This window comes from Oncorhynchus masou, chromosome 1 (assembly GCF_036934945.1).
Source record: "Oncorhynchus masou masou isolate Uvic2021 chromosome 1, UVic_Omas_1.1, whole genome shotgun sequence".
Classification (NCBI taxonomy): Eukaryota; Metazoa; Chordata; class Actinopteri; order Salmoniformes; family Salmonidae; genus Oncorhynchus; species Oncorhynchus masou.
In genome coordinates this window covers 37,324,280-37,349,341 of record NC_088212.1, presented here as the reverse complement: position 1 = coordinate 37,349,341, position 25,062 = coordinate 37,324,280, and the positions used below count along the sequence as shown (strand labels likewise).

At 45.3% G+C, this 25,062-nt stretch overlaps 1 protein-coding gene across 1 annotated transcript; it reads right to left on the bottom strand.

Moving 5' to 3' along the window:
- On the bottom strand, positions 1-24,981 carry LOC135543426 (thioredoxin reductase 2, mitochondrial-like). The gene is made up of 17 exons (XM_064970679.1): positions 24,886-24,981; positions 24,472-24,537; positions 23,543-23,599; positions 23,239-23,383; positions 20,732-20,806; positions 20,246-20,324; positions 20,012-20,074; positions 19,507-19,577; positions 13,270-13,289; positions 12,904-12,995; positions 12,409-12,583; positions 7,405-7,541; positions 5,561-5,656; positions 4,624-4,716; positions 3,815-3,886; positions 3,484-3,581; positions 1-2,609 (listed from the first exon to the last, which is right to left on the bottom strand). Exons 1-17 carry the CDS (start codon positions 24,959-24,961, stop codon positions 2,486-2,488), a joined length of 1,539 nt encoding a protein of 512 aa, XP_064826751.1. The 5' UTR covers positions 24,962-24,981; the 3' UTR covers positions 1-2,485.
- Between the last annotated feature and the right edge of the window lie 81 nt (positions 24,982-25,062).

The following is a 25,062-nucleotide window of genomic DNA, read 5'->3' as shown; positions in this document are numbered from 1 at the left end:
AACAGAGGACATCATTATTTTAATGGGAGACATCAGTGCATTCTCATATTTTATTCCTTCTTTACATATAAATAATGCAATACAAAGCGTCATTGTGAATTAGGCTACTCTATTTACAGTAACTAAAGTTGGTCGCCAGGTGTCATCAGACATGCCCTCCCCAGATGTGGGTTTTAGCGCAAGTTATCATTAGCTGGCGACCTGAAAGTTGAACCCTGACCCCTGTGAGGAACTAAGCATTACATTCTGCAAGGCTGAGGCTGATGCTGCGCTCCCATTTAAGCCCCTAGGCACTTTTGTCTATCAACAACAATTAACAGAGACCTTTCAAACAATACAATAACAAATTAATGTTTGTCATAAATATGATTCTGACTTGTGCGTTTGGGCAGCTTCATGCAGAAAACACAGGAACTTACTGTTAGATGGGATCAACAACTTTGCCTTGAGCCCAGCAGCAGCAGCCTGCTCTCTGGACTGAGTGCCTCGTTAAGATGAGGCGTATACTCATTTGCCTGGCTAAATACACCCAGGCAGTGTGTGTTGGATGGTCCCAGCCTCAGCATGTGTAGTGGGTGATGGAGTCAAGCTGTTCCTGCCGAGCGGGGGGTCAGGGTCCTTCAGTCAGCACCCCGTCCCTGAACGGAGCACACAGGAATCGCCCCTTCCTTCTACACCTCCTCCTTCACCTCTCCATCCCCCTCCTCCACCTCTTCCCCTGGTCTGGCTGCATCCCTCGCTCTCCCTGCCTCAACCCCAGGTCCAAATAAACCTGGTAGCGCTGTTGCTCTCCTCTCCCTCCATCATCCTGAGCAGTGCGCTGTCACTCCCCTCATCAGGATCATTAATCAGGCATGGCAGATTAGAGTTCAAACACAAATAAACCAGCCCAGTGCCCTGCTCTTAGCTCCCCTCAGCTCCACCGTTCCCCACTCCACTCAAACTGCATGACCTGTCCAGCTCAGTCCAGCATTGCATAGTTCTCTGCTTTCAGGACTTGTAGGAAAGGATGATTGGGTGAAGAGTGGACTGGTGTACTTGACATGTTTGAAGACTTAAATAGTACGACATAATTTACGTGACTGGTAAAAATCACAATAGTATAATGGCAGTTTAGTGAAATAAACAATCGGCCTTATCTCAGAGGGTGATGACTTTGTAGGCTAAACTGCCAGCCGTGTAAATACACAATGTTATCAGTTAGCGCTACAAATGCCTCCATGGTCTCCACATTCATTCCATAACAGACATCTCAAATAAGGATTAAAAGATTCCAATGTGCACCTTGAATGTGGCCGGGCTTATTCATTATACACCGACTTCACTACCCTATAATTTCTTTACTACCAGGTTTTCCGAAGAAAGTAAGAGGGCAATACCGCCACCTTTAGGCAGCATTTGGTACTGCCACCACTGTGGCCCAGGCAGTTTCTTTCCCTCCATCTCTCCCATAGAGGGATTGGGTTGCCAGAGGTTGCTGGCCAAGGCGTCCCCACACACAGACTGACAGAGATTGTTATTGTAGTCCCACTGTATTCCTTTGTGCATTGGGGTTGAGGGGAGGTGAGAGGGGGGAGAGCAGAGTGCTGGAATGAGTGGAGGCCTAATCAAGGGCTCTGCACTCTGGCCCAGACTGGGCCCTGTGCTGCTCTGCACCTCTGACTGACAGCCTGCCCGCCGACTGTTTGTGTGTGTCCATGGGAAACGGGTGGTGTCACCGCGGCGACGGCCCTTGGCCCATCCATCAGTGTCACCCGGGCAACGCATGTGTCACTTTCAAGACTAATGGACAGGAAGAACAGGAGGAGAAACAACAATATTTGCTGAATATATTTCAGAAACATTAGTTGCCCGGATTTCTCTCTCTTATACAGTTATTTTCAACAAACTGGAATGGGCCCTAATTCTGATTTATGAGCCAGTTTATTTAAAGGATGCTGCTTGTGTCTGGACGTTTTCACGAACATGGGTCTAGAACTCCTTATGGCCTTCAAAATGGGAGAAGGGGACATACTACATACATTAAGGGGCTACAATGGGTAACCATGGCCTGGTTAATGTGACCACTAGTCAAACCTGACACAAATCTAGCCTTACCTAGATATAGCATTGCAGTCATAACCTGGAGGAACCTGCAATGATAAGACGGAGTGGAGACCTGATATCCAGTGGAACTGGGATGTCAGGGAAAGGAGAGTGCGCTTCTACATGGACCGTTATGAGGTGGCTCGGAGACAAGAAAGTATTGCAACCAGAGGCCATACATATATATATATATATGCATTACAATTACTTCCCTGTATGCATCTCTAATGGGACCATATTGCCTTTCGAGGGCATTACTTTTGACCAGAGCCCTATGGGCCCTGGTTGAAAGTAGTGCACTACATAGAGAGGAGGGTGACATTAGTGACACATTCCCTGTCTCTACGAGGAGGTTCCTTCCCGTGTGCTCAGGTGTGTTCAGAGAAGGGGGTGCTTAACCTCAGCAGCCGGTAACCGTGGCATCCAGCCCAGAGCGCTTGCTGACGTTGACTTTGGTCAGCTCCTCGGCACAAGTGGGGTGGATCCCCACGGTCTCCTTCAGGTGAGTGAGGGTGGCCCCACACCTGGAGAGAGACAGAGACATAGAGACTTCATTCATACAACCAGCACCACCCATTCTCCCATCTTTAAGTTTCTCTTAATATAGTGAACAAAAATATAAAATGTAACATGCAACAATTTCAAAGATTTTACTGAGTTACAGTTCATATAACGAAATCAGTCAATGGAAATAAATTCATTAGGCCCAAATGTATGGATTTCACATGACTGGGCAGGGGTACATTCCATGTGTGGGCCTAGGCCCACCCACTGGAGAGCCAGGCCCAGCCAATCATAATGAGCTATTCCCCACAAAAGGGCTTTATGCCAATTGCATGCTCCCGCAAAACTTGAAACATCTGTCGCACTGTGCTGTGTGACCAAACTGCACATTTTAGAGTGGCCTTTAAATGTTCCCAGCACAAAGTGCACCTGTGTAATGATCATGCTGTTTAATCAGCTTCTTAATATGCCACACCTGTCAGGTGTATTAATTATTTTGGCAAAAGGGAAATGCTCACAAACAGGGATGTAAACAAATTTGTGCACAACATGAGAGAAATAAGCTAGAGAAAATTATTTCAATTCATGAAACACACTTTACATGTTGCATTTATATTTTTGTTTAGTGTAGTATCTGCTGCACTGATAAAGGCTCATCTTGTCACGTATATACACTCACCTATATGTAGAGTTTACAACGTACATGACATCCATTCATTTTAGATGAATGAATCTACAGATCTAACATATGTTAGTATGATAACTATACATTAGAGCCAAAATCATTTTTAAAAAGCAGTTGAGCAATTTCTTAAAATAACCACAACCCTACAACATCTATATGATCGACTTTGAATCCCTATCTAACTGCATCAAGCAGAGTGGTTGACTTACTGGAAGCCCATAGCAAAGCCCTGAGTAACTTCTCCAGCGTTGGGGCCAGTGAAGTGCAGGCCGAGGATTCTCTGGTCTCCACCCCGCTTACACACCACCTTAGGCGGTGAGAGAAGCAACGTTACACCCCCTAAACCTCCAGGCTATACTTCAGATGCGAAATAAGGAGGTAAAGGTTGCAACTTTGCCAAAATTCACAGGTTTTTCAGAAATCCCGGTTGAAAAACTCCTGGAATCAGGAGTGAATAAGCAGAATATACGGGAATCCTCCAACCGGGCTTTCTGGAATACATGGGAATTTTGCAACCCTACTGTGAAGGCTTGTTCTGACCTTTATGTAACACTGGCTGGCATCTCTCTCAGCCACAGTGAACTCCAGAGGCTTGTAGAAGGCATGGTACACCTAGACAGAGAACAACAGACAACATGACCATGAGTCCACCAACAATATATAGTACTTTACAATACTTGCTCGTGTGAAAGGTAGGCCCTGGATCTCAGATCGTTCACTATGAATCTGGTATTACAAAACTGTTCTCACAACACTTTGCTCGATTTAAAAAAGGTACATTTCAGACCCTGGTTTCATGGTGTGTGTTTTATATGGAGCCAGCGTACGTGCCGACACAAGTCGCCGGCCGGGCCATGCACACAGGCAGCTGTCAGGACCCATGGTGCACCTCTCCCGCCGCGGTGCTTTAGATCACACAATGCCTGTCAGCACCTGATACACACGTCAATCAGGCCCTCTGCTCACCTGTCAATCACACAGCGGAGCTACACCTCGCTCTACAACGAGCCGGGGCATTCTGGGCGCAGGTGTTAGCAGCTGGCACTCTGTACACACACACACACTCACTCTGTACACACACACGGAGCGAGAGGCACTCTGTACACACACACGGAGCGAGAGGCACTCTGTGCACACACACACACACACGGAGCGAGAGGCACGCACGCAATTATGCACACACGCAATCACACCACTCTCTATTTCACAAATGTATAAAGCAGTAGACAGAGGCACACCAGGAGTCACAATCCTTTAAGAACTGAAAGCTTTCCCAGCATACCTCGGCAGACCTCCATTCAGTTAGAAAATCAGCTAGCTATAATGTTAGTGGTTTAGGTCTACTGTACCTCTACGGAGTCCTTCCCATGTCTGCTCTCAGCAGCCTCCTCTGACAGGCCCACACAGCCATACTCCAGAGGGGTGAACACTGTGGTGGCGACCTAGGGACACAACCAATCAGAAGGCACATAAAGTCTTGTTACATCATGTTACATGAGGATAGACAGGCCACACAGCAATTCTCCAGTGGGGTGGCAACCGGACAGACAGAAAATCAAGGATACAAGAAACAAGGCAAGGCAAACAAAGTAATATTATAGCAGGATACTGTAGATAGGCAGACCCATACTACAGGCCGGTCACATCGCCTACTCCATCTCCCACAATTGGGAGTAAAATAAAGTGGTAATCTATTCTACTGTATCTCCTACCATTGGGAGTAAAATAAAGTGGTAATCTAATCTACTGTATCTCCTACAATTGGGAGTAAAATAAAGTGGTAATCTCCTACCATCTACCATTGGGAGTAAAATAAAGTGGTAATCTAATCTACTGTATCTCCTACCATTGGGAGTAAAATAAAGTGGTAATCTAATCTACTGTATCTCCTACCATCTACCATTGGGAGTAAAATATAGTGGTAATATAACAATGCTACAAAAGACCACAAAAAAGGAACAAAGACAAAACTAGAGCACAAACAATAAGCATTTAAGCAATAAGTATCATTACGAATGGTTTAGGAATAAACATTTGGAAGAGGTGCAGAAGACGTGCAGTGTGTCCCATTAAAACCCCATAAATCAGACAAGGCTGCATAATCCAGGGAAAACAACGACTAGGGATTAAAATCCAAAATACACAGAAGTGGAGCTGATTTAACACTGAAAACAAAAGCATAAAACAAAAGACATCAAAGGCCACATACAGACAAGCTGTGGAGAGATGGGGGTGGGGGGAAGCATAGGAGTAGTGTGTGTGTTTGGTGTGTGTGTGTCTACTCACGTTGTCGTAGTTCATTAGCTCATTGGTCTGGCCTGCGAGCCTGCGGGCGAGGAGCTTCCCTGCCTTAATGGCTGTGGGGGTCAACTCAGGACGACCCTGGAAACACAGAACAACGCTAATGAGTGACATGAGAAAATGGGGAGACAGACAGATAAACAGAGAAAGAAGCAGACAGAGGGAAGCTGACAAAAGTACGTATGCATGCAGGCTCCGCACACAAACACACAGAGCGCACCTCCTTAGCACAGGCCCTTCGGCTATTTAGAGAGAGAGAGGGGACAGTTGTGCCTGTGAGTTACTGTGTAGACTAACCTGTAGCCTCTGGCTTGAACACACATCCATGACAATGGCATTGACTAATAAAGGTTTCCGAACTGCCTTGCACACTGAAAAACAAACATTGCTTTTGTATCCTCAAACAATTTCCCCACTCGACCCAACTGACTGTTAGCTCCTTACACTCGTGAGGAATTGCACATTTGGACTCGAGGGTGTTTGGTTTGCTTGTATGACGTCAAAGCGGTATTTATTGTAATCCTCAACGTGTCATCTTTCAAAATACATTGAGTCCTCGTAATTTACAGCGTTCCCCTCACTCAAACAAAACATTTTCAAAAGTTGCCCAATTAGCAGGAGGGATGGTGGTAACTTCTTGTCGCGCGCGGTGCTCATGCTCCGAACGGCTGCCAGTCAAACCCATACAGCGCTGTGAAGCGGAGACACTGAGCGCTGACGTCAAATAGAGCATGTTACTGTACTGCCAATGCGTACCAATTCAGGAGCTTATCAGTGCCCAAGGCTACCATTTTCAACCCGAATACGGGTACAAGTGTAAAGGCCTACTCACAACAACAGCTTAACAATACAGGAAGGGACAGAGCTGCAGGGTGAATTCTTTCTGAAAGCTTGACAAAGGGATACTTTGGGATTTTGGCAATGATGCCCTTTATCTACTTTCCCCAGAGTCGGATGAGCTTTTTTTTATGTCTCTGTGTCCAGTTTATGTCTAGTTTCGCGAGCCAATGCTAACTAGCGTTAGCGCAATGACTGGGGGTCTATGGTACCGAGTAGGCGCCGTGGGGAAGTAGATAAAGGGCCTTATTGCCAAAATCCCCAAGTATCCCTTTAAGTCATGAGCAACCAGTTTGATTAGCACCGCTGCTGAACATCCTGTTTTGTAAGACAGCTCCTCTGGCGCTGGAGGTGTGTGTGTCTGAATGTGTGTGTGGTGGTATTTCGGTAACTGTGTTTACACACTTGGGTCTGCGTCATAGTAATGCATTTCTTGGCAGTCCACAGGTGCTCTTCAATGTCTCAACACAAAAAGGTGCTCTGTTTGGACATAGACTTAAATATCAATCCACCCCCTTTTAAAAAGTCTCCCAGTATGTGAAAAGATGACAGGCATCAGGGCTAAGAGTGACTCATCAAACGCTTGTGTCAATCTAACCGTCTGGAAGAGGCCTGTGGAAGTTAGGAAATCCACAGCTGGCCACATTAAAAAGACAGGACTGACATTTGATACATGTAGAAAGAGTATTGTGATAGAGCAGCACAGCAGTTTGAGAGGAGTCCTTGTCCCAACGCCATCTGCTGTGTAGCTCCAGCCATATGCTTCAATATCAAATGGAAAGATAGGCAACATCTAGAATGATGAAATTTGATGGTGCCCAGTGAACTACGGTATCACTTCAACTTTTTGCATACCAAAATGGTTTCTTGTATAAAGCGTCGCCTTGGTAGCACCACTCATTTCAGCCTTCCATACATTCCTGGAGAGGTTCACGTTGGTGTTGTAAGGCTGGGTGGGTACACAGAGGATGACGGACATGATCAACTCCTACCTCGCCGATATCGCCGAAAGCGTAGATGTTCGGCACAGATGTGGATTCGTCAGCAGCCACGAGTATTTTCCCCGACTCTTTGTTGAGCTTGACGCCAACTTTCTCCAGGCCGAGAGTTTTGGTTTCAGGGGCTCTGCCTATGGTCAAGATGGAGGAAAACACAGTCAGAAACTCAATATTATGTGACACATTAAGAGAGAGAGAGGGTAGGTTAATGGAATCTTAAGATTCTTAGAAAAAACCAAACTGCTGCTGCTCAGTGTTCATAACACATACCGTTGAGTTGGCACGCTAAGGGAATAAGTTAAAGGCATGTCCTGAGACTCTCCATCCAACAGAAAGGCAAATCTGATCCAGCTAGAAGAAGAAAAACATCCGCACAGCTGGGAGGAGGAGATGGGGAGCGATGGAGGCTTGTCTTTTGGCAGGGGTTAGGAAGGCGTCCCGTCAGCCACCTGGGGCGCTGGCTGTCATTTCTGCCACTTCCTGGGGTACGGTTGACTGATGCTGTCAACGCTTGCCCATCTCGTCGTCCCATCTCCATGGCGATGGTGAGCACACCAAGCACCCCTCTGCAGCACCGGCCCGGGACCTGGTCGAGGCTCTCTGCCTCCCTTGTCTCCCCCCCCCCCCCCCTCCCACCTTCTCACTCCCTGCCTGGGTAACACAATAACCCCGCTTCTCGGCAGGGCCTAGAGGTACCCACATACAACGTAGATGCTATCGGACAACAAGAATAACAACCCCCCCCCCTCCCCGTAGACCCTTTTCCTGGCTGGAGCCGAGGAACAACTTCCTCCGTTGCAGCCAGACCTGGGACTGGGAGTGCCGAGGGACCTGTCCATTACTGCAGCACGGGTGGTAGAGAGACAGGCAGCAAGGCTCAAAGCAGCGGTTTGAACTAGGCTCGTCTAGCAGGACCATGTAGAGCCACCAGTGTTCAACTATGCAGATTAGGTCTAACACAGGGATCTCTACCTGTCATGACTGCCTTTCTCAAAGTATGTACACACACACACTGCATACATACCTTGCTAAGAGACTGTGCATAGTTGGACATTCTAGCATGAGTTGTGTTTACAAAAAGTTGGTTCTTAGGAGGTCTTGCCCCACCCTACCAAACCACAGATCATTTCTGTCAGGAGGACTATCCGAAACCAGTATCTACTCTGTTCTCTCTATGTATAGACTCGGCTACTACAGCCACTCACGGCCTGCCTTTCCTGCTTAACTGGGTTTCTCCATCTAGGATTGGAGACTGTTAGAGTGCCACTGTTCCATTGTGTGGCGTGGACACAACAAGAGGTTCTGCTGATAAGAGCCTTCAGTGAGTGTGGAGCCACACACAGGGGTAATGACAGGCAGGTCTGATAGGACTACGCTGAACAAAGACTGTTGTAACACACAGAGGAAATCTCAAGACCCAACAGCTAATTAGCCACAACAAGCTTCCTGGCACGACTTGAGACCAACTAGGCCTACATGGCAGCTTTTTAGATCAATCAAGTGAACATAGACGAGAGAAGAAAATAAGACTGCATTTTTGGGAAATAGATGATTTTGTCTCCAAAAATAGTTTTCTGAGAAGGCAGCATATCAAAAGGCCTAAAATGAGCATAAGAGATGTGATTGTACCAGGATCCGCACTTTGGCTCAGAGAGACTTCTCTGATTATGGGGAGTAGGCTTCTCTCAGAGGCTTCACATCCAACCATTTCAGTTCACATGGAGACATATGCCTCACACAAACTTCAACCTCTTTTGGTGTTCCTCTCAAAATCTGAGAGGAAAAGGGTTGGGGTAACACAAATAGGTGTGAGAGAAGCGTTATGTTGTACACCCAGAGGAAATAAGCCGTTTCCTCCTCTGTGCTGTTGGCCACCTGGCCTTGGGTGCGGTCTTGAGGAAGGACAGGCCTTGGGAAGGATGACCATGGAGAAGCAGCCATAGCTAGAGGACTGGAACAGACAGTCCCCACCAACACCAACCTCCTACTCCTCCCTATGAGTAGTTCACTGTCTGAGTCCTGATTCTCCACCCTTCTCCCAAAGTGTGCACTTGCACACTTTCCAACACTGATTTACAAGCATTAAATCAATGCAAGTGTAATGATTGGCTCGAGGGAGATTCCACCATTGTTAAATCCATGACAGGAAATATGCAAGTGCACTCTTTGAGAAAAGGGTGGAGAATCGGGACATACCCACAGTCTTTTATAGCTCCACTGAGGACACAGACCCAGTCTGACCTGTAGTGTAAAGGGAACATTGGGGAAGTGGCGAGAGGCCCACTCATAACTCCCACAGTCAGACAGACAGACAGACACACTTCAAAAGGAGAGGCCCAGAAGTGGATGTCCTCATTGCCCTGCACGACAACACCAGGGTAAAGCTCGCAATAGACTGTAGCCTACACAGTAAGGTAGTAATATAAGCTAGAAATCAGGTAAGCATAATGTCATATAACCCACTGGGGAAAGCTTTACCCCCTGCTGGGTGAGAGTGCATGTGAGGATGAGACCTGCCCCGTCTGCACCATCTCAACCATGAAGAACGTCTATCCACCAAAATATAACTACTCAGTGAAAAATATTGTTTGTGCTGCCAATTTTCCATTAGTCTCAAAGTCTGGGTGTTTTGAGTGCAGTGACTCGACCGAATAGACACTTTGCCTTGATGTTCACATTGTGAGAACCCCAGCTCTCTGAGAGCTGCAACCTGCCAGGGTGGGAAGAACGTAATCTCTCCCAAAATGTCACCCATATCCTGGTCCCTGACACACGCACAGGCAGAGAGAGAGAGAGAGAGAGAGACCCGCTCTAGCCTCTCTTGGCTGGTACTGCAGAGTCACACACTGCTGGGACTCAGCATGGCGTAAGGTCAGGTTTTGGGAAACAAAGACGCCTCAACACAAATAAACATTGGCTGGGCAGCCAGGCGGAAGTTCCCTCCATTGTGCTGGTTGGCGGAATGAGACAAATTACATGGTGTGATAGAGACAAAATGACTGTGGCGCGAGAGAGAGAGGTCTGTTGGGTGCGCAGAGCTGCAGACAGACAGGGCCTTGCCGTGCAGATGCTGCGGGGTGGATGAGATGGTGCGGCCGGGCAGCCTGGTTTCCTCAGGGCTGGCACGGCAGGCAGGAAAGCCCAGAGCAGAGTGGGAGAACAAAGGAGGGAATGCAGTGACCCCCCGTGCCTGGGTGCATCCTGCTCCCCTCAGCCAGAACCAGGACTCAGCGTTGGGCTGTGTGATCAACACTTCCCCTGGTGGTTCCATCACTCACGCTTTATTACCTTGTTTTTGAGCTTGATACCCTCACAGTCTGCTGACACTGCACTATATTGTGGATGACAATAAAAGAAATGGAAAGGGAGGACGACGAGTAGTTCCACTGACACAGTATCTCAGGATACGTCGTTGCAAAGTCAGTTGTTATTATGTATGTTATGTGGCCGACTTAACACACGTGATTGCAGCTACTACTAAAATAGTAGGGACTTAGTACACTAATGTAGTAATTTGTGTGACAACTCAGAAAAAAAAAAGAAACGTCCCTTTTTCAGGACACTGTCTTTCAAAGATAATTTGTAAAAATCCAAATATCGTCACAGACCTACATTGTAAAGGGTTTAAACACCGTTTCCCATGCTTGTTCAATGAACCATAAAACAATTAATGAACATGCACCTGTGGATTGGTCGTTAAGTCACTAAAAGCTTAGACGGTGGGCATTTAAGGTCACAGTTATGAAAACTTAGGACACAAAAGAGGCCTTTCTACTGACTCTGAAAAACACCAAAAGAAAGATGCCCAGGGTCCCTGCTCATCTGCTTGAACGTGCCTTAGGCATGCTGCAAGGAGGGATGCAGTGTGGCCAGGGCAATAAATTGCAATGTCCGTACTGTGAGACCCCTAAGAGAGCGCTACAGGGAGACAGGACGGACAGCTGATCATCCTCGCAGTGGCAGACCACATGTAACAACACCTGCACAGGATCGGTACATCTAAACATCACACCTGCGGGACAGGTACAGGATGGCAACAACAACTGGCCGAGATACACCAGGAACGCACACCAGGAACGCACAATCCCTCCATCGATGCTCAGACTGTCCGCAATAAGCTGAGAGAAGCTGGACTGAGGGATTGTAGGCCTGTTGTAAGGCAGGTCCTCACCAGACATCACCGGCAACAACATCGCCTATGGGCACAAACCCACCGTCACTGAAACAGACAGGACTGTCAAAAAGTGCTCTTCACTGACGAGTCGCGGTTTTGTCTCACCAGGGGTGATGGTCGGATTTGCGTTGATCATCGAAGGAATTAGTGTTACACCGAGGCCTGTACTCTGGAGCGGAATCGATTTGGAGGTGGAGGGTCCGTCATGGTCTGGGGCGGTGTGTCACAGCATCATCGGACTGAGCTTGTTGTCATTGTAGGTAATCTCAACGATGTGCATTACAGGGAAGACATCCACCTCCCTCATGTGGTACCCTTCCTGCAGGCTCATCCTGACATGACCCTCCAGCATGACAATGCCACCAGCCATACTGCTCGTTCTGTGCGTGATTTCCTGCAAGACAGGAATGTCAGGTTTCTGTTGCCATGGCCAGCAAAGAGCCCGGACCTCAATCCCATTGAGTACGTCTGGGTCCTGTTGGATCGGAGGGTGAGGGCGAGGGCCATTCCCCCCAGAAATGTCCGGGAACGTGGAAAAGTGGGGTAACATCTCACAGCTAGAACTTGCAAATCTGGTGCAGTCCATACACTGCATTAAGTACTGCAGATACACTGCAGTACTTAATGCAACCCCCCCCCCTGTTGAGGGACACATTATTCAATTTCTGTGTCACATCTGTGGAACTTGTTCAGTTTATGTCTAAGTTGTTGAATCTTATGTTCATACAAATATTTACACGTCAAGTTTGCTGAAAATAAACGCAGTTGACAGTGAGAGGACATTTCTTTTTGCTGAGTACATCTTCCTCCTCAGACACACTCACCTACGGCCCACAGCACAGAGTCGAAGGTGTCTCGTTGGTCCTTTCCTGTCTGTTCGTCTGTCCAGGTCACCTGCAGCACCCCAGAGGACAGCTTGTCCACGCTCTTAGGGACACTCCTCCAGGAGAACTTGGTGCCATAGGCCTCCATGTAGTCTGTCACTAGCCCTGCCATTTGCTGCAGCACACACAAGAGGGAAATCATTGTTGGTTGTTGACAACCCAAAGTCACCTTTCCAGCACTCCAAATTGGGAAAAGTATTATTCCAAACTTATATTGGTAGAGTAAAGCCCCCAATTTCATCAGAAGACAACAAAACAAATCTAGAAAAGAACAGTAATAAATTATACTTTGACTTCCTACATATCTCTAAAACCTGAATCGTGGCTACAGTTTGACCAACAGACAGAAATGTATAATAAACATGTATAAAGAAATACATGCATTTCAAATAGTGTACAATCTATTTTATTTTAATTCCTTAAGAGCAGCAGTACCTGATCAAAGCCTCGGAGGGGGATGCTGCGCACCATGACTGTTGTCTCCAGCCCAATACCAGTCAGGAAGCCAGCACACTCCAGAGCCACATCTTCATACCAGTGTTCAGGAAAACAGAACAAACGCTCACAGAGGAACCTCGCCTATCTTTAGTTAAATGACATTTGACCGCGGAGAAACGAGAGCATAACAGGCAGAGATAGACAGAGGTGACCCCAGTCTAGGAAGAAGGGGTCACCGCGAACTGCAATTCACCACTTTTTCCCTTCAACATTAGAGCCAGGCAAGTACCATACTCCACAACAACTCACTGACACTACACAGTCTAACCAGTGACTCATGTTCAAGCGCCGTCAAAAGGATACAGCTGGCACCAACTACAAGTCTGAAAGGTAAAAACAAAGAAATACATTAAATCTTACGTTTTCATTTAAAATGCTTTCTCTTGGAGGTTATATAGTACAGGTGTATGTCGGAGGTTATACTCTACATGACCAAAAGTATGTGGCCACCAGCTCGTCGAACATCTCATTCCAAAATCATTGGCATTAATATGTAGTTGGTCCCCCCTTTGCTGTTAAAAAAGTCTCCACTCTTCTGGGAAGGCTTTCCACTAGATGTTGGAACATTGTTGTGGGGACTTGCTTCCATTCAGCCACAAGAGCGTTAGTGAGGTCTGGCACTGAAGTTGGGCGATTAGGCCTGGTTCGCAGTCGGCGTTCAAATTCATCCCAAAGGCTTTCAATGGGGTTGAGGTCAGGGCTCGGTGCAGGTCAGTCAGGTTCTTCCACACCGATCTCAACAAACTATTTCTGTATGGATCTTGCTTTGTGTATGGGGGCAGGGTAGCCTAGTGGTTAGAGCATGGACTAGTAACCGGAAGGTTGCAAGTTCAAATTTGTTATTTTTTTACCTTTATTTAACTAGGCAAGTCAGTTTAAGAACAAATTCTTATTTTCAATGACGGCCTAGGAACAGTGGGTTAACTGCCTGTTCAGGGGCAGAATGACAGATTTGTACCTTGTCAGCTCGGGAATTTTGAACTTGCAACCTTCCGGTTACTTGTCCAACACTCTAACCACTAGGCAACCCTGCCGCCCCAATCCCCGAGCTGACAAGGTCCAAATCTGTCGTTCTGCCCCTGAACAGGCAATTAACTCACTGTTCCTAGGCCGTCATTGAAAATAAGAATTTGTTCTTAACTGACTGGCCTAGTTAAATAAAAAGGTAAAATAAATAAAAATGGTCATGCTCTAACAGGAAAGGGCCTTCCCCAAACTGTGGCCACAAAGTTGGAAGCACAGAATCATCTAAAATGTCATTGTATGCTGTAGTGTTAAGTTGTATTTTCTTTGGAAGTAAGGGGCCTTGCCCGAACCATAAAAAAAGCCCCAGATCATTATTACAGTTGACACAAAGCATTCGGGCAGGTAGCATTCTCCTGGCATCCGCCATACCCAGATTCGTCCATTGGATTGTCAGATGGTGAAGCATTATTCATCACAGAGAATATGTTTCCACTGCTCCAGAGGGCAATGGCGGTGAGCTTTACACCACTCCAGCCAACGCTTGGCATTGAGCATGGTGAGCTTATGCTTGTGTGCAGCTGCTCAGCCATGGAAACCCATTTCATGAAGCTCCCGACCAACAGTTCTTGTGCTGACGTTGCTTCCAGAGGCAGTTTGGAACCCGGTAGTGAGTGTTGCAACAGAGGACAGACAATTTTTACGTGCAAAGCGCTTCAGCACTTGGGGGGCCCGTTCTGTGAGCTTGTGTTGCCTACCACTTCGCGGCTGAACCGTTGTTGCCCCTAGACGTTTCCACTTCACAATAACAGCATTTACAGTTGACCAGGGCAGCTCTTGCAGGGTAGAAATTTGACAAACTGAGGTGGTATCCTATGACAGTGCTACGTTGAAAGTCACGGACCTTTTCAGTACGGCCATTCCACTGTCAATGTTTGTCTATGGAGATTGCATGGATATATACTAGATTTTACACACATTTCAGCAACAGGTGGGGCTGAAATAGCCAAATCCACCCATTTGAAGGGGTGTCCACATGCTATTTTATATATAGTGTATAGTACCAGGTATATGTTGGAGGTTATATAGTACATGTGTTTTTCTATATGATACACTATATTCATTCATACATTTTCTTTCAAATTATCTTGAATACTGTGCTAAACAAATCTAAAATGTTTACTCTGAATGTACTACTCTGTTTACTCTGAATTAAAAGTGCTGAAAATGCTGTTTGAACATCGAAGGCCCCACTACTGTAAAAAGTCAAGACACACAGAGAGAGAGAGATATACAGGCAGAGAAAGACATGCAGGGGGCGCATAACAGAGAAAAAGACAAGGGGGTGGAGGATTTGGCAGGGTCTGTGTCTTTCTCTCTCTGTGTGTGTGTCTGTGTGGGCCAGGTGAATCACACCTCTAATCCAGCCCTGAGCTCCACCGTTGTTTGTGGAGCTAATTGCTAGCATTCAGGCTAATCCCTGGGGATGGGGTGTGTGATGTTTCCGTGTTCAGGGCTCAGTCCACACATCCCTCTGCTGAGTGATGCCTGTCACCCGCATGGAGAGCCTCTCCCCATTTCACCCACCCTCTAGCCCTCCAGGGCTCCCCCACCTCAGGATTCTCTACCCTGGCCCAGGCTCTGACAGCTCAGGGAGCCTGGTGCACACAGGCCCCGACGAGGCCCCCCACATGCTAGCGCTAGCCGCTGCTCACGTCCACCTAAAGCACATCTGCACTTAGTGCAACATTTTGAGGTGGCTTATGTCGAGATTAGGCTAGGAGCTTTAACCTGATTCCACACTTTCATCAACGACATCTCATTTTCCTGGCTGGGTCTATGCATGGTCATATTGCATGTCAGAGTGTCTCTGGGATTTTTCTTTCTCCCTCATTCAGCTGGTGGTGTCTGAAAGCATGGGTGGAGGTGTTCAATGTACATACAGTAGGTACAGCCTCACAGGTAGGTCTCAAAAACACTGCATCCAGGCGTGAACAGATGATGGCTGCTTGTGAAAACAAGGAACTACAGAGGGTTGGGATCCAGTGAGAGGACATAGTAATACAGTGTCTGCCCTGCAAATGTTACTGGACTCCGCTGAATGTATAAGCAGTATAAGGAGAAACCTACAACAAAGACAACACAATCAAATGTTTACGGCTCGTGTATTAACCTCACATACCAATCCAAAGTCACCTTAATGAATGTAGGGGTATGTCGGACTGTCGTAATTTAGAATTAGCCCGAGTCGCTCTCATAACCTTGGAGCAGTCTTCAGCAGTCCAGACAAGAGATAAGTGAATCAGTGTCCTCCTCTAGCGTGTCTACTATGCTTGCCACAATAACAGAGCTCTTTCACAAGTGTTCCAAAGAGGGGAGAGTTCTATTGGCAGCAGACTTGATCAGTGTCCAATAGATACAGGATGTGAACTCAACTCCTTTACACACTGTAGTGACTACAGAGCAAGAAAGGATACAATGTGTTACAATGGGTTACAGTCTCCCTGGGTGCTTTTGAGCTTGTTATCACAGACTCATTTCCTCAGCTGCTCTAAAGGATGACAAACGGCAGCATATTTCAAGCCTGGTTCACTGAGCTTTAGCTCTGGAATTAATTTTGCATGGAAACAAATAAATATAGAGTCCTAGAAAATGGAAACGGTGCATTACATACTGCAATAAAATCCAACATAAAACAACTTACACTCATGTCTACACTTCTCATCGCTCTCGTATGCGTGGAAGTGTGTGAGTGAGCGTGCTCCAGCCCCTCTGAGGCATTCGTCACTCACCTGGAGCCATCCACTACCTCCGCCAGCCTGTCAACTCAAACACCCTCTCAGACCCCACCTGCACAGCTGACAGCTCAGAGCAGAGCAGCACAACAACTAGTCAACAACTCCTCAATACACGGCTCCTCCTAGGTAGCGAGGGATAGGTCTGAAGAGAGGAGAGCCACGGGAGGGCCTGCTAATCCTAACCCCTAGTAGCCTGAGGGCAGATATCACCAACAGTAGGCCCCTACCTAACAGCCTCACTACCTAAGGCACCCCTACCTAAGGCCCACTCACATTAAGGGTTTCCTGGACTCAAGTGCTCTTTCCACTCACTTGAAAGCGCCATAGAAAGCTGTGAGCAAATATTTGTGATAATTGCTTTGGAAAGATGCTGAAAGAGGGGAAGAAAAGTTCAGGGAAACACGTTACACGCCGAGTGGCATCGTCTTAGAATGGACTCTATACAGTACGAGTTCATATTGCCCTCTAGTGGTAGAAAGCTAAAACACAGCCCTGTTTGTCACACGGGAAATACTGTGCATATATACTGAACAAAAACAGAAACACAATTTTACTGAGTTACAGTTAACAGAAGGAAATCAGTCAATTTAAATAGGCCCTAATCTATGGATTTCACACGACTGGGCAGGGGCTCAGTCATGGGCGGGCCTTTGGAGCAAGTCCACGCACTGTAGAGCAAGACCCAGTCAATCAGAATGACTTCTCCCACACAAAATATCTGAATTACAAACAGAAATACTCCTCAGTTTCATCAGCTGTCTGGGTAGGCTGGTTTCAAACGATCCAGCTGGTAAAGAAGCCAGACGTGGAGGTCCTGAGCACGTGTGGTTACACATGGTCTGCGGTTGTGAGGCCGGTTGGAGGTACTGCCAAATTGTCTAAAATGACTTTTGAGGTGGCTTATGGTGGACAAACTAACATGACATTTTCTGAAAACAGCTCTAGTAGACATTCCTGCAGTCAGCACGCCAATTACACACTCCCACAAAACTTGAGATGTCTATGGCAATGTGTTGTGTGGCAAAACAGCACATTTTAGTGGCCTTTTATTGTCCAGAGCACAAATTACACCTGTGTAATTTTATTTTTTACCTTTATTGAACTAGGCAAGTCAGTTAAGAACAAATTCTTATTTTCAATGACGGCCTAGGAACAGTGGGTTAATTGCCTGTTCAGGGGCAGAACAACAGATTTGGACCTTGTCAGCTCAGTGATTTGAACTTGCAACCTTTCAGTTACTAGTCCAACGCTCTAACCACTCTGTGCCCTGCTGCCCAGTAATGATCATCATGTTTAATCAGCTTCTTGATATGCCACACCTGTAAAGTGGATGGATTATCTTGGCAAAGGAGAAATGCTCACTAACTGGGATGTGTGAGCTTTATGTGCACATGGTAAATGTCAGATCTTTTACTTCAGCTGAGAAACATGGGACCAACACTTCACATGTTGTGTTTATATTTTTGATCAGTGTACATTGTAGTCATTTAGCAGACGCTCTTATCCAGGACGACTTACAGGAGAAATTAGGGTTAAGTGCCTTGCTCAAGGGAACATTGGCAGATTCAAACCAGCGACCTTTTGGTTACTGGCCCAACACTCTGCACCGCTAGGCCACCTGACTAAACTGCATTTAGCAAGGATTTTTGATGTGCAGATGACTCAGATAACTCAGCCCTCTGCTCTACACTGGTGGCACACTATACAGTTACATTAACAAACATTAAACTCAAACCCCCATTGTGTTCCAAGTGGAAATGGTGTGGAGAGGCCAATTAGACAGGTGATGACAGGGTTTAAATGGCTGGATTAGAGATGGGTTCAGCAAACGTCAGGAAACCCACACACACAGCTAATCCGAGTCAGGAGAAGAACACTTAGTAGAAGCGTCTCTGTGTCTTGGATCGGCCCCTATAACCGAGGTGTCTGTGTATGTCTGCTGATGTACAGTATTGCATGGTATGTGTGTTACAGGAAGGTCTGTTACGGTGACCGAATTACCGCAACATCGGCCGTCACGAGTCATGACCGCAGCCAAATTCCACGTGAACGTTTAGTGACAGCAACTAGGCTTCTCCAAGCTATGATGGTCATTAGTAGTCTACCAAACTTGCTATTCTACAAAGTAGAAAATAAGAAAAACCCTTGAATGAGTAGGTGTGTTGAAACTTTTGACTGGAACTGTGTACACACACACACACACACACACATAAATAAAAATAAGTCTAAATTAAGTATAAAGGAGGAACTGTTTCTTTGTTAAACGCTGAACACAGAATAGCCGCAAGTACGCTCTCCCTCAGATATCGTTTGGAGAAAATATGTTTTATTCAGCTTTGTTCAATTGTATTCTTCATACTATAAAATAATGCCACGGAACTCAAAGAAAATCTTGTCTGCTAAATGAACTAGTGTAGCCTACAGCCATTTGGCATAGCCAGTTCAGGACCGAACATAAGGACAACTCAAGAGTATTCTATTCTGAAATAGACTACATTTTCTTCATATCATGTTTCTTTAGACCTGTCTAAAATAAATCATGGATTTATTGTGAAGGTGTAGGCTATATTACATTTATTTATTACACTTTTTAAAATGTAGATGTTCCAAAGATCTGCATCAGTGGCTTGTATCCCATGTGTGGAAGCCAGAAGATGGTAAATGTGTTCATGTTAATTGCTGGTCAATTACCGCGAGACCAGCAGTTATTTCCTTGACAATCACCAGCCGACAAAATGTAATGACCGCCACAGCCCTAGTCACGGGATGCACCACTCACGTTTTGCCAGGGGACTGCTTCAGCCAGAAGATATCATCACTCGTGATGCCGTGCTCAACTGCTCCAGGGATCTGCAACACAGGAAATAGAACAGTTCAAGACAACAACAACTGTCTGTTTGAATCATACAATTTTCAGTCCAGCCTCTGGTAAAAGATCAGCTCCATTGGACAGATGAGGAAGGTTATCTCTGCTCCTTGTTAGTTTGTTATCAACAGACAGTGAGCAGCAGCTTGTGATACACCACAGAGGGAGGCCTCGGACTCAGCACCCTGTTCCCCATATGGTGCACTACAGAGTGAAAAGCTAGGGAAGCATTTGGGACGCAGTACCAGACACAGCCTCCCCCCTCCTCCACCCAGAGACAAACATGTTTTACCACCACGCCATCAAAAGCTTCAGATCCACTGTGGTGTTATCAGCAGCTGTCTACTGGGCAAGGACACCACACAAACAGAGACGGGGATAGAGGGAGAGAGGGAGAAGCAAAGAGGTTAATACTTACATGTGTGGGGTACTTTGGCCGCCCCCCAGTGGCAATCACAATATTCTTAGCAGTCAACATAATCTGCCAGACAAGGGGGAGAGACATGATAACTTCAATAGGAAAAAATGTAATATGGCAGTGTTGAAATTATACTTCTTTCAATTGTGTAAAACAGCAATTCATTAAAAAAAAGACTGATACGGTGAACATTTAAAAATGTCGCCATTAACTCCCAGTTTAAATGAGTGTTACCTCTTTTCCTGTCCTGGTTAACCCTTTCACCGTGTGCTCGTCCAACAGACTTCCTTTAACGTTCAGATACTTCACTTCCCTGTCGAACACAAACAACAATATGACAGCGTAAACACCACAGGAAGACTCATAGGAGATCTTGTGCAAAGACAGGGTTTGGCTGAGATAGGTAAAGCCTAGATCGCTAAAACCTGTTTCCAATTAAACTGGGTTTAATAAATATGTATACATCGGTTGTGAGAATATGGGCACATACAGGCATGGAAACACACCTGTTTAGCCCTGTAGCCTTTCAGTCAGAGCACTGCTTATAATTTATTCCCGAACCGCTGTAACCTCTGTGTACCAACAGGTCATAACAAAAAAGGGTAGGTATGTGTACATTTTTTAATAAAAAAAAAAAAAGTATTTAAAAAAAAATCACTGCTCAATTCAATAACAGAATCTATGATCTAAAGTGGCTGTAAGTAAGGAGGAGTCACTCACTTGTCCTGAAGCTGGACACGGTGACCCCAGTTGAGAGACCTGACGTGGTTCTGCACAGCCTCTGCCATGGTACTCCTGGAGAAAAACACATGGTATTGGACAGGCATCTGTGATAAGACAAAATAAAACAATGCGCATTTTCACTCAGTGTCCATTAAGTGGCAAGCATTCGGCGTTAAATCAGCTAATAAAATTGGTGGATTGTGAGTGATCTGAAGTGTGTTATTCAAAGAATATTCCTCAGTTCACCACAAAGACGCCCTATGTTGAGCTGTGTGAGAGTCACCATGTAGTGCTGACATCCTGTAGTCCTCCCGTGTGGCTCAGTCGGTAGAGCATGGTGCTAGTAATGCCAGGGTTGTGGGTTTGATTCCCACGGGGGACCAGTACGAAAAATAACCCAAAATGTATACACTCGCTACTACTGTAAATCGCTCCGGACAATAATGTCTTTCCTGCTAAATGACTAAAATGTATTGAATGTACAACCAAGGTCAATCCTCCCATCATGTCTTACTGATACATTACCACTAGATGGCATATATAAGGGTCCATTAACCTTAGTGTTGAATGCTTATCAATCCAAAACATTGACCAAGATTTAACCTAGTAATGACTATGTGTAAAAAAAATAATATATATATATATATATATATATATATACACAGTACCAGTCAAAAGTTTACTCATTATTTTTTTTTTTACATTTTCTACATTGTAGAATAATAGTGAAGACATCAAAACCATGAAATAACACATATGGAATCATGTAGTAACCAAAAAAAGTGTTAAACAAATCAAAATAGATTTAATATGAGATTCTTCAAGGTAGCCACCCTTTGACTTGATTACAGCTTTGCACACTCTTGGCATTCTCTCAACCAGCTTCATGAGGTAGTCAAGCGGAATGCATTTCAATTAACAGGTGAGCCTTGTTAAAAGTTAATTTGTGGAATTTCTTTCCTTCTTAATGCGTTTAGGATAATCAGTTGTGTTGTGACAAGGTAGGGGTGGGTATACAGAAGATAGCCCTATTTGGTAAAAGACCAAGTCCATATTATGACAAGAACAGCTCAAATAAGCAAAGAGAAATGACAGTCCATCATTACTTTAAGACATGAAGGTCAATCAATGCAGAAAATGTAAATAACTTTGAAAGTTTCTTCAAGTGCAGTCGCAAAAACAATCAAGCGCTATGATGAAACTGGCTCTCATGAGGACCACCACAGAGTTACAAGCCTCAGAGGACTGTTCAGAGGAGACTGCGTGAATCAGGGCTTCATGATCGAATTGCTGCAAAGAAACCACTACTAAATAACAGCAATAAGAAGTAGACACTTGCTAAGGCCAAGAAACACGAGCAATGGACATTAGACCGGTGGAAATAGTCCAAATTTGAGATTTTTGTTTCCAACCGCTGTGTCTTTGTGAGATGCAGAGTAGGTGAACAAATGATCTCTGCATGTGTGGTTCCCACCGTGAAGCATGGAGGACGTGGTGTGATGGTGCTTTGTTGGTGACACTGTCTGTGATTTATTGAGAATTCAAGGCACACTTAACCAGCATGGCTACCACAGCATTCTGCAGCGATACGCCATCCCATCTGGTTTGAGCTTAGTGGGAATATAATTTGTTTTTCAACAGGACAATGACCCAACACACCCCCAGGGTGTGTAAGGGCTATTTGACCAAGAAGGAGATTGATTGAGTGCTGCATCAGATGACCTGGCCTCCACAATCAACCGACCTTAACCCAATTGTCATGATTTGGGATGAGTTGGACCGCAGAGTGAAGGAAAAGCAGCCAACTAGTGCTCAGCATATGTGGGAACTCCTTCAAAACTGTTGGAAAAGCATTCCAGGTGAAGCTGGTTGAGAGAATGCCAAGAGTGTGCACAGCTGTCATCAAGGTAAAGGATGGCTACTTTGAAGAATCTCAAATATAAATTATATTGGTTAGTACAAGATTCCATGTGTTATTTCATAGTTTTGATGCCTTCACTATTATTCTACAATTTAGTAAAAAAAAATTGAATGAGTAGGTGTCCACTTTTGACTGGTAAAATCAAATCAAATGTTATTAGTAACATGCGCCGAATACAACAGGTTGTAGTAGACCTTACAGTGAAATGCTTACTTACGAGCCCCTTACCAACAATGCAGTTTCAAAAAAATAAAAGTAACAAGTAACTAAAGAGCAGCAGTAAAATAATAGTGAGACTATATACAGGGGGGTACCAGTACAGAGTCAATGTGCGGAGGCACCTGATAAAAACAGAGAGTAACAGCGGTGTAAAAGAGGGGCGGTGGGGGGGGGGGGGCAATGCACATAGTCTGGGTAGCCATTTGATTAGATGTTCAGGAGTCTTATGGCTTGGGGGTACTGTATATATCTTGTTATTTATTAAATCTAATGATGGGAATTCAAGAATTGTGCTATTGCTTCACAAAATAGTACAAGAAATGTGCATACAGGTTTCCATTGTTCTTGTACTAATGAGATTTACCAGTCATGGGAGATGGGCCCGGGGATTTGCCAGCCATATTTCTGAGCGTCTTTCAGAGCTGTGCCCAGCAGAGCAGCCTGGTGCATGAGCTTCTTGGGAATGCAGCCCACGTTCACACACGTACCACCAATGCCCCACTTAGTACCTGAAAGGGAAGCATGAGATGTTTTGTTTATCTTCTATATTCATGCAGATTGGTCACAACATGCATACTGTTTCTTTACTCAGAGAAGGAGAAATGTGTTTACGGTTCAAGTGAAGCTGATTATGATGGAATGCACAGTCAGTGTAACATTTCTCTTACCTTTAACTGATGGCTCCACATAATCTAACACAGCAACTTTCTGTCCTAGCTGAGCCGCTGAAAACAGAGTACATGATGTTTTGGTCAATCGTCACGTTCAGTAAAGCTCAATTAGACCAGTGGAGGCTGCAGAGGGGAGGACAGCTCATAATAATGGCTGGAATGGAGCGAATGCAACGGTATCAAACACAAAGAAACCATGTGTTTGATACCATTCCACTCCAACCAATACCACGAGCCTGTCCTCCCCAATTAAGGTGCCACCATCCTCCTGTGAATTAGACATTATCCCACATATAGAACCTTCACATACAAGGTTCCATTGAGCTGTGACTGGTAACAAACCATCTGGGGTACATGATTGTATACTATTCTCAAGAAATGGTTCCCAGTGGTGTAAAGTACTACTTAAATAGTGTTTTTGTGTATCTGTACATTACCATTTATATTTGACATAAATGAATGGACTACTGAAAGTTGTGCATTCTACTATTACAAGGTGCAATTTCGAAATTGGGTAGTGCATCAGCAGTTTTTCTCTAGTCATGTCCATCATTGCAGACCGTAGAGAGCTATTTGTAACTTGTCAGAATTGTCAATATCAACTAGCCCATGTCAGCTAACGTTTTTTAGTCCATTGATTTTGTTGCAATGTTTTACTTACTCAAATATCATATGAACACACAAGACAAATTAACAAAAGTATTGAACTGCAGGAAATAAGCTTAAAGCCTGCCAAATGTTCTCTCAGCCAACAAGAGGGGTTTGAACCGTGAGTGTGCCCATAGAAATAGGCTTGGGCGCTATGTTCTCCAACGCGGAGTGAAAGGTAGTGAGTGAACCCCTGCGCAAGAACACCGGCTAAACAAAAAGGTAAGTCCCTAGCTCATAACGTATTGTAATACTAATGCTGAGATCGAGACACTCACCTTCTTTGGAACAAGCCAGACCCCCAGAGCCACCACCAATAACGACGAGATCATAGTCAAACGTTCCTGTAACAAACCAAATGCCATGCCATTCAATCTCTATTGGACAATGCTGATAGTGAGACCATAATAAACACAGCCAACATGTATGCCTGAGGTTACTCATCTAGATACCAAGCTGACAAGTGCAGAGTGAAGAGCATTTGAAAATAGCATGGTAATTCTACCAAAGACACTTAATGTCGGCAAGGAATACTTCACACTGACAGCTTGTTTGGCGTTGACAGGTAGCTTAGCTAACGTTAGCAGGGTCATGTTAGCCACTGTAGTGTAACAAACATAAAAACTAAACGCTGTGCGATAATCTGTCAGTTTGTCACAAGCTAACTAGTAATATGGCAACAACCTCCCTACCGGTCAAGTTTCTCGTAAGAAGTTGAATGCAGTTGGTGCGTTTCCACCGGTGTCTGACTCTACATAAGGCTGCCATGTTGTTCTTACAAAAGGACCTTCACGAAGTCATAGGCGTCTGGAAATCTGCCTGACCTATTTTACCTATGTGAGGCACATTCACTAACGCAACGTTGTCAA

What these genes read in the sequence shown, in the direction of transcription:
- LOC135543426 (XM_064970679.1), bottom strand. Translation starts at nt 24,961, where the DNA reads ATGGCAGCCTTATGTAGAGTCAGACACCGGTGGAAACGCACCAACTGC. An exon ending in CTCTGTGCTGTGGGCCGTAG is followed by an intron (nt 7,542 to 12,408) that starts GTGAGTGTGTCT and finishes TCTTGACCATAG; the next exon opens with GCAGAGCCCCTGAAACCAAA. An exon ending in CTTTCGGCGATATCGGCGAG is followed by an intron (nt 5,657 to 7,404) that starts GTAGGAGTTGAT and finishes CTGTGTTTCCAG; the next exon opens with GGTCGTCCTGAGTTGACCCC.